This window comes from Malaclemys terrapin, chromosome 1 (genome assembly GCF_027887155.1).
Source record: "Malaclemys terrapin pileata isolate rMalTer1 chromosome 1, rMalTer1.hap1, whole genome shotgun sequence".
Lineage (NCBI taxonomy): Eukaryota > Metazoa > Chordata > Testudines > Emydidae > Malaclemys > Malaclemys terrapin.
In genome coordinates this window covers 188,840,509-188,853,925 of record NC_071505.1, presented here as the reverse complement: position 1 = coordinate 188,853,925, position 13,417 = coordinate 188,840,509, and the positions used below count along the sequence as shown (strand labels likewise).

Here is a 13,417-nt window from a genome sequence, read left to right as displayed (position 1 = left end):
GTTCACCGTCCCAGGCCAATGGGGGCTGCAGGAAGCGGCGCGGGCTGAAGGATGTGCTGGCTGCGGCTTCCCACCACCCCCATTGGCCTGGGACAGCAAACTGCAGCCAGTGGGAACCGTGATTGTTTACCTGCCATGTCGGCAGGTTCGGCCAAACTGGCCTGGCCCGCCAGGGTCCTTACCCTGATGAGCCGCGTGCCAGAGGTTGCCGACCCCGGTCTAGAAGCTAGGAGGAGAAAGAGAATGGGTGAAGTCAATGACGACTGCATAGAGGGTCATAAATAGAAGTGGAATCAGCTGTCTTTGGACACAGAAGAGAGGGGAGAAGATGGAGCTGTGAATTGTCGGTTTACAACAATGCTTTTGGAAGGCCAGTGGACCATATAAAAATGGGATTCTAAATCAAACTGATTAGCTTACCTTAGTTTTCTGTCTTGAGTCTTCAGTGTTGAATTCACTATGTGGTTTTACCAGTAATAACTGTGAAAGCTGCAGATCAATGCTGCGAACATATAATTAGTGTTTAGTGATTATCAAACATTGTATAAACTTATACTCTACATGTCTAAAGTTGAAGGGAGTGTAGGAAATAAGTTATAGTGTGCTCTGAAGTAATGAAAAGAGATAATTATTTTGAAATAAAATGTAAACCTTGATAAGTAGTAAGACAGGAGTCATGACCATCTCAAAAGGTGGAGAAAATCAGTTTTTCAAGATTAAAGGAGTCACTGAAACTCTGTCTGTTGAAATGGAAGAGCAGACCATTAACTTAATGATCCTGAAAGTGAGACATTTTCCATGCCGTTGTCATCATAAAAACATAGATGTGATAATCATTTAAGTCCCGGTGTCAGGCTCTTTAGCAACTCTTCAGCATCAGGTTCATTCACAAGCAATCTCCGTTCATCTTCTGCTTCAAATTTATGTTCAGGAAAGGAGTTGTTGCATACTTGGTTGCATCATAATGGTGAAAAATTTTAGAAAGTAAAGTTAGTTGAATTTAGATTCATTTAAAATTTTAAAAGACCCACGCCCTTGTTTAAGCAGCCCAGTATCAACCAAGTGTGTTTTTAGCATATTTGAACTGGTTAAATCTAAATTGTGCAACAGGTTAGATTCTGAAAAAGCAAATAAGCTGGTAAAAGTATCTAAGAACAAATACAAAAGACTGGTGGGCCTAGCCAGTTAGTAGTCGATTATTGTGTTCTTGTGTTTTACTTACAAAATTACAAGCTCTTCATTTTGGACAATGAATGCCTTTTTATGTCTGATGAATAATTATGCATATGAAGTGAATGTATATGTTTTGTGTTTTACTTCATAAAATCTTCATGGCTTGTTCTAGTTTTACTCAGAAGAAAAAGTGGTATTTTTTCAGGATGAGGGCAAATCACAACAGCCTGATTGTAAGATGCTGTCTGTATCTGATGTCTACACAGTACAGACACTTCATGCCCCTCCCAGCATGGGTATAAATAGCAGTGTAGACAGTGAGGCACTGCTCAGGTGAATAGAGTAAAGACACACCAGAACCTTAGGGATGTACTCACCACGGCTCTCTAACTTGCCCAATCAGTGCCTCCCTGATCTACACTGCTATTCTTAGCAGTGTATTATTCCCTGCCTTCCCCTGCTGGAGCCTTGCCCCACTGCCTGAGTCTTTCACTACAGCGAGGAACAGCTCCAGCAGCAGGAGCTGCTGTGGCATTTCCCTGCTGCCTCCCCCCCGACAGAGCCTTTTCCTGCTGCCGGAGGGTCGGGACACTACACTGCTATTTTTAGCAGTGTAGATGGGAGACACACTATGGGGGGTGGGGTAGAGAGCTGTGTAGGGTATATACCCTAAGGTTCTGTCATGTCTTTACTCATTTAAGCAGGGCCTCACTGCTGTTTATACCCATGCTGGGGGGCATGCAGTGTCTATAGTCTACATGCCGCCATACGTGTAGGCTATGGCTTGAGAGAAGAATGTTCATTATGGTTTGGTACTCAACCATAGCTCTGATGAGAGCTATAAAACAGTAAAGATTAAATGACTGAGATACAATTTGTTCTTTATAAACCTCCATGCCTTTATTATTTCTATTACAGGCATGCCTAGAGGCTCCAATGACTGTAGGGACGTTATTGTGCTAGGCACTGCACAAACACATAGTAATAGACAGTCTCTGCCCCCAAAGAGTTCACATTCTAAAGGCTAGATTGTCTCAGCCCTTACTGAGCCATGCAGGGGGAGTAAGAGGCAGTAAGACCCCATCTTTTACTTCCCTGCTCAGATTGCCCTCCACTGCAGTTAGTGTTGCAGGGGTTATTAGTACTCACTCAATATTCCTCGCAGCAAACAAGTGCACTGGGAAGAGACGGATAGGAGCAAGGAGTAGGAGGAGCCCTATCTTTGCCCTCACCCTTGTCAGCCAGAGTAGCTGGCGAAGTGCACAGGGGGAAATAAGCTGTTCTATAAAAGTGAGTAAAACAATTTATTCCTCCCCCAGTGGAAGGGAACGGCTGGCAAGAAATCCAATTGAATCAGTTTGTTCTCTGACCTGCACTGGGATCAGTGCAGCTATGTGTCTCCCCTAACCTGATGAAGTGCTCTGTGTGGCTTGAAAGCTTGTCTCTCTGACAAACAGAAATTGGTCCAATAAAAGATATTACCTCACCCATCTTGTCCCCTAACTTAGGGAAGATTGTAAAGTGACAATGTAGCCCTGAATAGACAAGTCAGACAGTGAATGGGAGAAAGTATTAACAATTAAGTGAACCCTAGTATAATAAAGCTACTCTTATTCTCATAGGTAATGGCAAATGATAAGAATCACGGAGTAAAAGATGACAAGATGCCTGGAAACGTGATGTCAGTATCCTGCCATAAGCACCATTTCCTTTTGGTTGGCTTTCTTTGTTTCTGTCTTAACAGTTTTGTGAGAGGTCAGAAGAACAACACTCTGATTTTCACCAAGGAAAATAAAATTCGCAACTGCAGCTGTTCTGCTGATATCCATGACTGTGACTACAACTTGGCAAACCTCATGTGCAGTTGCAAAACCATCTTGCCTTATACAATAGACAGAGCCAGCTACCACAGTGACCTAACAATTTGGTTCACAGATACGACCGTGCTTGGAATGCTGTTGAACTTTACAGTGGTGCACTACCTGAAGCTTTCACTCTGTGGCTCCACTCCTCTACCAAGAGAATACCTGGCTATTTTGGGATTGCGAAAGCTGAGAATAAACAGTGTGGTTAAGGGCCAGTTTCTAGAGCAAAATTTAACAATCTACAATAGTGGCGACAATGAGATGAGAGACAAACTGAAGGTGCTACACAAAGACAGGCAAATGTTTTTGTATATTTCTGTCTTGGATACATCTCTTTTCAACAGGTATTCTTTACTGAAGTCCTACAGTGTGGAAAATGTCTCCAGCATTACAGACCACTTTCCAAGTCTGCCATATTCTGATATATTTTCAACTAGTAATAACAAAAGCTACATTGTAACATTCATTTACTGAGACATGTTCAACAACTTCAGCAGTACAGTAAGGGGGCACGTTAACCTGTCAATAGAACAAGATATAGAACTTTTGCAAGTCTGTTTTGTTTGACCCAGAAAGGAAAGTAAGTGTGGGTCAGTTCTTACTGCACTCAAAATGACACTACTCACAAAGTGTGGGGTTCAAAATAGTTTGAACATAGAGAATTAATTCTGTAACCTGTTCCTTAGAGAACAGAGAAAATGTGTAATGATCAATTTTAAAAATGATGTAACTACGTTTTCATAATGACTTAATTATTGTATGGTAAACATTGAAATATGTTGATTAATTTTGTTATGAAATGTGCATTACTTGGGCATATGAAAACATGACAATGTACCTTTGGGTATGGAACTACCTAATAATAACCCATCTGTAATGTGTTTTTACACATTCTGCTAGATCAGGGGTCAGCAACATTTGGCACGCGGCTCGCCAGGGTAAGCACCCTGGTGGGCCGGGCCAGTTTATTTACCCGCTGACGCGGCAGGTTCGGACGATCGTGGCCCCCACTGGCCGCGGTTCACCGTCCCGGGCCATTGGGGGGGGTGGGAAGTCGCGGCCAGCACATCGCTCGCCCGTGCCGCTTCTTGCCGCCCCCATTGGCCCGGGACGGCGAACCGTGGCCAGTGGGGGCCGCGATCGGCCGAACCTGCCGCGTCAGCGGGTAAATAAACTGGCCCGGCCCGCCAGGGTGCTTACCCTGGTGAGCCGCGTGCCAAACGTTGCCGACCCCTGTGCTAGATGTACTAAATATGTGGAAAATGTATAAGTAATATGAATAGTAGTGAGTATATCTAGTTATATGTACTGAATCTCTTATCTTTTTACATAAAAGTACATGGACCTTTTTCAGTTGTAGTTTGAAAGCTCACCCCATTATTTGCCTTGGAAAACCGTTAGGATAATGTATGATGAGCAATTATGTCTCCTTATGAAGGCTGTTTGATTACTCCAGTGTTATCTTAATTTGGGTCTACGTTAACACAAAACTTGGAGATTTGTTGGCTGCACAGATGCAGAAATCTGACAGAACCTTTGGCTCTGGCTCCAGCAGACCCTTTTATATAGGTTACCAAAGATGAATTGCCAGTTTTAACAATAAGGTTAGATTAATTCTATCACATATATGAAGTATAAGTATCTAGAACAGCGGATCTTTACAGTCTTGTACTGCAAATAAGGGATATCTAACAAATCTTTCCCCCTTAGCTTTTGATAACACCTGGGGGAGTGATGGTGTTAAGGAACTGGGGAATCTATTAATTTGTTTTCCCATTTAAAATAAATCCTTTCTCATAACTATAACTGAGAAAGATGGCAGGGCCCCTGGACAAAGAACAGTGTTCAGCTTGTGTAATTTGAAAAGGGAACGGTGGTGATAGTGTTGTAAGTAGTCAGAAGATAAGGAAATCTTTCCCTGAGAGAGATTTCAAAAATACTCAAAACTTGGCGCAGTCTGGTACATTCCAAAGGTGGGGGAGGGGGGAGAAAATGCTCTCTAGAAGTATTAGTTAACTTCTAATACCAGTAGCTGATATCTCTGGCAGGCATGATTTATCAGTTTCCAAAGAGAGGGTAAACTCACTCTGACTTCTAATTTCTATCTTTCTGATCTATATGTTGTCAGACCAAACTCACTGTGACATTGCACTCTATATGACTTTATGAAAATATGCTAATGTAACTGGAATATGCTTCATGCAAAAGGTCTCTTGTAAGGTATCATTACAAAGCTTATAATCTACTGAGTGTGATCATCCTATTTGTATAAATGTACCACTTTTGTATCTGAAACTAAAAATATGAAATATAACTCTGAGGGCCTATTGTAATTATGCAAAGTGTGGGCCGTTAATGATGGTTTAGAATCTTGATGACTCCCATTAACCAGGACAATTGTCTGTAGATGGCTTTGTTTTACTTGTAAGTCTCCCTGTATACAGTACATGTGTGCTGGCAAGTGGGTAATGAAGGATTCCAGTTCAGGTGACATGATCACATGTCACTGTAAGACATCTTTAACCATAGAAAAGATGGGGGTGGGAACCCAGAGAGGGACAAAGGATTCCCACCTTATGCAAAAGAGATATAAGTGGGTGGGAGAGAACAAGAAGAGGCAGCCATCATGAGAAATCCCCTAGCTACCACCTGAGCTGGAACAAGGGCTGTACCAGGGGAAAGGATTGTGCCCAGACTAGGAAGGCATCCAGTCTGTGAAAGAAACGTATTGAAACATCTCTCAGGGTGAGATTCTATCTGTACTCAATTGTATTACTGTATTAGGCTTAGATTTGCATGTTTTATTTTATTTCACTTGGTAATTCACTTTGTTCTGTCTGCTACTACTTGGAACCACTTAAATCCTACTTTCGGTATTTAATAAAATCACTTTTTACTTATTAATTAACCCAGAATATGTATTAATGCCGGGGGGGGGGGGCAAACAGCTGTGCATCTCTCTCCATCAGTGTTATAGAGGGCGAACAATTTATGAGTTTACCTTGTATAAGCTTTATACAGGGTAAAATGAATTTATTTGGGTTTAGACCCCATTGGGAGTTGGGCATCTGAGTGTTAAAGACAAGAACACTTCTGGAAGCTGCCTTCAGTTAAATCTGCAGCTTTGGGGCAAGTAATTCAGACCCTGGGTCTGTGTTGGAGCAGATGGGCGTGTCTGGCTCAGCCATACAGGGTGCTGGGGTCCCAAGCTGGCAGGGAAAGCAGGGGCAGAAGTAGTCTTGGCACATCACTTGGCAGTTCCCAAGGGGGTTTCTGTGATCCAACCCCCCACACTCACTATCATGATATCTTTAACAAGGAGCTTCTATTTTAAATTATGAAGAGATTTTAAATTGAGTTAGGCCCTCCAAATGCAATATTTATTTATATCCATGAATAGTTGTAGATACCCTGATGCCATAAGTATTTTACCAACATTTTACCTACATTTTTCTCTTTACTCTTTTATTTGCTTTAAAGAGTTTGTTTCTGATGGTTAGGGTGACCAGATAGCAACTGTGAAAAAACAGAACAGGGGGTGGGGAAGTAATAGGCACCTGTAGAGGGGCAGACTCACCCCTGCAGCACCTCCTGCTGGTCTCTTCTGGGAATTAGCTCTTCCAGCATCCTGGAGCACAACCTGTAGGCTGGTGATCCGCCTGTCCTCTAGCCCCCATGTCCCTCCCGGACCCTGGTGCCCTTGTATCTGGGGTGCTGCCCCTGGCAGTACACCCCTCAGTACTAGGATCTCCCCTCCCCAGGGACCCCCCACCCACTATCCCTACCTCACCTCAGAATAAGGCCACTGCCAGTCACCAACTAGCCCCCACTCCCTGGGGCAGACTGCAGTATAGGCCACTCATCACAGGCAAGGTTGGGTTTGGACCTGCTGCCTTGGCCTACCCACAGGCTGCCCTCTGCAACCCCCAGTACCCCTTGGCCTCCTACTAGGTCACAGCCTGGGGCTATCCAGGCTGTAGCTCCTCAGCCTGTCCCCAGCCCTGCTCCACTCAGGTTCTCTAGCTCACTGCTACCAGGCCCTTCTCTCTCTGAGTGCACAGAGAGACTGCTGAGCTCCTGGCTCCTAGATTCTTTATAGGGCCAGCTGGGCCTGATTAGGGTGTGGCCCAGGTGCAGCTACTTCCCCAATCAGCCCAGTAGCTTTTCCCTTTGCCCCAGCCCTCTGCCAGGGCTGTTTTAAACCTCTCAGGGCAGGAGCGGATAACCACCCCGCTACAGCACCTATATAAGAAAAAGTCCCAGAAAATGGGACTGCCCCCATAAAAATGGGACATCTGGTAACCCTACTGATGGTGAGATTCAGCATTATTTTATTTTTGTCTGAAAAGTAGAGACACATTTTCTCTTTTTTGAAAACAGATTCCATCAAAGCACAAACCACTTGGATCTGAAGCTCCTTTCACCCTTCTCCCAATCACTAGACCACAAGTACTTACTCAATTTTTAACTCAGTCATTATGCAGGCAAACTCCCATTGCAAATAGCGAGTAAGGATAGAGGATAAAACTTGAGTGAAAACTGAGTAAGAACCTCAGAGTTTGGCCCATAGATAAGAAACAGCTCTTCTTATGCATTCTTCAATTTTATTTCCATACAGGACCTTTCGTTTATTTATTTTTAGGGACTAATGAAAAAGATGCCAATCCAAAAATTAGGCATTCTAACATTTACTTGTCCTTATAACATCCAACGACAATATGCCATACTGCTGAGTGTCCATAGCCACACTATTCAGCTTTATTCCAAGTATCTATAAGTTCTACGGGGCTATTACTAGGGCTGTCAATTAATCACAGTTAACTCAAGCAATTAACTCAAAATAAATTAACTTGATTAAAAAAACCGAATCACCATTTTAATCACATTGTTAAACAATAGAATACCAATTTAAATGTATTATGAATATTTTTCTACATTTTAAAATATTGATTTCAATTATAACACAGAATACAAAGTATACAGTGCTCACTTTATATTATTTTTATTACCAATATTTGCCCTGTAAAAAAAGATAAAAGTAGTATTTTTCAATTCACCTCATACAAGTACTGTAATTCAATCTCTTTATTGTGAAAGTGCAACTTACAAATGAATAATTATTATTTTTTTTTACATAACTGCACTCAAAAACAAAACACTGTAAAACTTTAGAGCCTACAAGTCCACTCAGTCCTACTTCTTGTGCAACCAATCACTAAGACAAACAAGTTTATTTACATTTACAGAAGATAATGCTACTTATTTACAATGTCAGCTGAAAGTGAGAACAGGCATTCGCATGGCACTGCTGTAGCCAGCATAGCAAGGTATTTATGTGCCAGATATGCTAAACATTCATATGCCTCTTCATGCTTCAACTTGTAGATCTTTTTTTAACAGTGCAAATATTTGTGATAAAACATAGTATAAAATGAGCACTCTACACTTTGCATTCTGTGTTATAACTGAAATCAATATATTTGAAAATTAAGAAAAACATCCAAAATTATTTATAATAAATGTAAATCAGCATTCTATTCATAGGCATGCGTACGGGGTGTGCCAGGTGTGTTTTTGTTTATCCCCAGAAATCCTTAGTCCCAGGGCAGCTGCCACATCCAGGAAGCTCTCTAATGTGTCTGTAAGGTCATTTGCGCCCTGGCTGAAGAGGATGATATCACCTGTATAATCCAGTTTGGTAAAAGAAGTTGATCCAAGTTATGCTGGTATTTATGAAGACATGTTCAAGGAGCCAATCCATTGGATGGCAGAACAGGGCTGGGGGCAGGACATATCCAGTGGTACAAGTACAGTGATATGGTCCAGTATGCCATACCAGTAAGATATTTATAATTGGTATGGTGTACCGGAAAGACGCAGGAGGCGCCCACCCCCAGCCCTTCCATGCAGTTGCATCTCCTGAGTCCTCCTGCCTGGGGTCTACAGGGCGGTGGGGGTGGGGTGCTGGGGGCGGTACAGCAGCCACGCTGGAGGAGCTGCTGGCGTGGGGCAGCCCGGCGGCCCCATGTTCTTCTGCTCCTTTCGCCACTGCAGTTCCGGAGAGCCTTGATCTCCCAGGAACCGCAGTAGCGAAGGCCCCCCACCTAGTGGCCCCACTCTGGCAGCTCTTCCGGTGCGGCTAGGGTGACCAGATACCAAAGATGAAATATCGGGACGCCGGGGGGGGCGGAGCAAAAAAAAAAAAAAGCCGCCAGAGCCCCGCCCCCGCCCCAACCCTCTGGAGCCGATGGCTGCCCCCCCCGGCTCTGCAATCAGAGATGCAGCGCTCGGCTGTTCCTCTGCCCTAAAAACCAGCCTCCCTCCCGGCATGGGCTTGTCCTGCCTCCGCACACAAAGGCTGGTGCAGGAGGCAAAGTCCCGGGGGGTGGGGCCGGGAAGGCCGCAGGAGCAGGGGGCAGTGAGAACCCACCCGGGGACGGGAGAGCCCCGCAAAGGAGGCACAGACCCCTGCCCTTCCCCACCCTGTAGCTGCCATAAGCTCCAGTGAACAAACCGGAGCGCTCCCCCCTCGGTGTGTTTGGGACTGCCGAGCCACTTCCTTCTTCCCCCGCCGCCTCCGCTCCACTCACGGGCGGGAGGTTTCGGGTTACACCGCCGGCACCCCGGACCCCCCACAGCCGCTGCGCCAAGAGAGAGGCGCGGACTCGGAGCAACTGCCCGACCCTCCTCCCTCCATCCCCCCTCCACACATCCCTCCTCCGCTGGCCTCCAGGCGCAGCTGCTGTACCGCACCACCCTCTTAATCTTCATGGCGGCCGCGCCACACACGCTGGTGTCCGGCCTCCCTCCGGCGCTTGCGCCGCCGCCATACAGCTGATCAGCGCGCAAGCGGTGTGTGTGGGGAAGAGGCGGGGCCAGGGCGGGGATTTGGGGAGCTATCCAATGGGGGAAGGAGGGGGCAGAGTCGGGGCGGGGAGGGGGGCGCGAGCCGGAGTGGAGGGCAAAAATTGCTTCTTTGTCCAGTGTCCCAACCAAACATCGGTCGGGACGCGGGACAAACAAGTAAATATCGGGACAGTCCCGATAAAATCGGGACGTCTGGTCACCCTAGGTGCGGCTGTACTGCCCCCAACCCTTCCACATAGCTGCATTTCCTGAGTCCTCCTGCCTGGGGTCTGGACAGCAGAAGTCTCTGGCACAGCGGTAGGAGGACAGAAACCCCCACCCCACGACAGGTAACATGGGATAGATGTGGATCATGGGGAGGGGAGAGAGAGAGCACGGGGGCCCCGGGCTGGGGGTGGGGCAGAGTCATGTGGGGAGGTCACGTGCCCCCCCCCCCTTTGTCTCCCTCCCATGAGTGCAGCGTACTGGCAAGAAATGATTTCTACTTGCACTACTGGACATATCCCTGATTCATCCCAGATCTAATGTAAAATCTGTCAGATCTATGAGTCCCTCATTGTATCCATGCCCATGAGTCATTACGTAGATCTTGAATTAATCTCAGGAAGATGTCGGGAACACCATTGCCTCACAGGGCCTTCCACAGGTCAGATCTATTGACAGAACTGAAGGCTGCCTTTAGGTCTATGTATGCTGCTGCCAAAGGACAATTGAATTCGTAACTGGTCTCAGATAAAAGATGAAGAGGATGTATAGCGTCCATTGTAGATCACCCAGCAGTGAAGCCTGATTGCTCTGAGCGATGATGTTTTACAAGGAAAGGCTGGAGCTGAGCAAGTAGGACACGTGTAAAAACTTTTCCAGGAACATTAAACAGAGTTATTGACTTCTAGCTGCTGCACTCAGTGTGTGGGACTTTCTCCTTATAAAGTGGGTTGATGATCCCTTCCTTTCACTCTACTGGTACCTTGACAGTAGTCCAAGCCTGGACAAAAAGTTGGTATAATGCTACACTTATGGGTTCTATGGCACACCTGGTAAGTTTAGGTGTTATGCCGGCAGTTCTGGTGGATGCCTGTTTCACAGTTTCTGTAATATCCAGCAGCATTCAAAAAACAAATATTCAAGAGGAACAAAGGAAGCCCCCAATCCTGCAAACACTTACAACCATGCTTAACTTTACTACCATGAAATCCCATTGATTTACTACTACTCATGGTAGTAAAGTTAAGAATGTGCGTGTTTAAAGGATTGGAACTTAACTCAATTCAGCCAAACTGTGAATCAGCTACAAACAGCCTCCTTTCCACCTGCCATCTCTGGGAATATACCCTCAACCTACTACAAAAAATTTAAAATAAATAAAGGGCTTTTTAGTTGATTTTGCCAACTCTCATGATTTTTATCATGAATCTTGAAATAATTGGTGTTTTTCTTAAAACTGCAGATCCTAGAGTCACAGGTCTACATGAGAATTCCAGCTTTCATAAACAAAAACAAATTTCTAGCCATCCTGATTACTGAGAAAAGCGTGGAAATATGTCCCCAGTGTTTCCTAAAGGCTCACAAACCAGAAGACAAATAAAAAGAAACTAAAATGTATTATTAATTTTCATCTCATTAATTTTCACCCAATTTCATGATGTTGAGGTCTTACTCATGATATGGAGCCTTTGGGGTTGCTTCATAAATGCTAAGGACTCAGTTCTGAACTGTGGCTGAGTTGAGAGAGACATAGCTCTTCATGAGCAAGCGAGAGAGACTAATGCAGATTGGTTTTCTAGGAACTCCAGACACCACCTCTCTAAGCAATCTTATTAAGGTTGAAAGCACAAATTGGTTTTGGCTGATTAATAATCCTGAGGCAAGACACTCCTCTCTTAAAAATTCTCAGAACTGGATTATACAAATTAACTAACTTGTGGATGTTAGTACACCATATATAAAAACTGATATAATCAAGAAAGTCTAATAGATTATCAGTGACTATACTGTGAGGGTGTGCTGCCCTCTAGTAAAAAGGTGTTGAATAACAAAGTCATTAAGTATTACCATTACAACATCTTTTAAAATGGAAGCATGCAGTACTAATAAATATGAGCTCTGGCTTTGGTGGGAAGGCTAGTATGGAAACAGGAAAGCACTTAAGTCTTCCAGATACTTAAAAGAAAACTGCACTTAGTTTTGCTCAGAGTAATGTTCTGAATAAAGGTCACATAATATAATCTTCAACCCTATGCCCAGCTGAGCACAAGAGAACTCTGATCGGGAAGTAGGGAGGAATCCTTCCTCCAGCCCATGAGAGGGAAAGGAGCTGAAAAGTGGCTACTACTCCAGCTTAATAGCTGGGGGTAGCCTCTGCAGTCCTCATGCCCCTCTTCTGGAGACACCAAAGACTTGAAAGTCTGTGCAGTGGTCAATCAACCTGCTCTTACCCTACCCTGTTTCTGATGTGCCCTAAAAAGGCTGCTGCCTTAAGAGATGCCACATAGCTGGCCTCCAATGTTGCACATGTACAGCAACTCCTCACTTAACGTTGTAGTTATGTTCCTGAAAAATGCGACTTTAAGCAAAACAATGTTAAGCGAATCCAGTTTCCCCATAAGAATTAATGTAAATGGGGGGATTAGGTTCCACGGAAATTTTTTTCGCCAGAGAAAAGACTATTTAGATAGATAGATAGATAGATAGATAGTCTTTTCTCTGGCGAAAAAAATTTCCGTGGAACCTAATCCCCCCATATATATATATATATATATATATATATATATATATATATATATATATATATACACACACACACACAGTATAAGTTTTAAACAATTTAATACTGTACACAGCAATGATGATTGTGAAGCTTGGTTAAGGCGGTGGAGTCAGAGGGTGGGATATTTCCCAGGGAATGCCTTACTGCTAAATGATGAACTAGCACTCGGCTGAGCCCTCAAGGGTTAACACATTGTTATTAATGTAGCCTCACACTCTACAAGGCAGCACGAATGGAGGGAGGGGAGCCAACATGGCAGAGAGAGATAGAGACACACACCCTGTGTGTGTGAGAGAGAGAGAGACATGTATTTTCCCTTTAAGTACCCTGACCGCACTCTAAGTACATTACCTTTTTAAGTAGATCAGCAAGTTGAGACAGCAGCTACTGCCAGCAAGTTCCCTCCGTCCTGAGCCCTGTCGTGTCCCTCCCTGCTCTGTGGAGATGGCCCAATGGAGTAAAGGAGCGGTGGGGAGAGGGACACCCTGACATTAGCACCCTTCTCCCCCCCACACAGCAAGCAGGAGGCTCCCAGGAGCAGCTCCAAGGCAGAGGGCAGGAGCAGCACATGGCAGTGGGGGGAGGGACAGCTGAACTGCCTGGCAATTGATAGCCTGCTCGATGGCTGCCGCACGGGGAACTTAGGGGAGCTGATGGGGGGCTGCTGGTCTACCCTGGTTCCAAGCCCCCACCAGCTAGCTCCAATGGGCTGCTCTTTCTGGAAGCAGTGGACAAAGCAGGCGGC

At 44.9% G+C, this 13,417-nt stretch overlaps 1 protein-coding gene across 3 annotated transcripts in view; it reads left to right on the top strand.

Moving 5' to 3' along the window:
* C1H21orf62 (chromosome 1 C21orf62 homolog) overlaps positions 1 to 4,150 on the top strand; it is a 39,685-nt gene extending 35,535 nt beyond the window's left edge. For 2 of the 3 annotated variants that reach the window (XM_054048304.1, XM_054048322.1), the window contains one exon: positions 2,796 to 4,150. In XM_054048304.1, the coding sequence (XP_053904279.1) occupies positions 2,796 to 3,512 (717 nt within the window). In that variant the 3' untranslated portion in view covers positions 3,513 to 4,150. The remainder of the gene's footprint in view (positions 1 to 2,795) is intronic. The other variant, XM_054048313.1, reaches the window with a different exon arrangement.
* Positions 4,151 to 13,417: the final 9,267 nt, after the last annotated feature.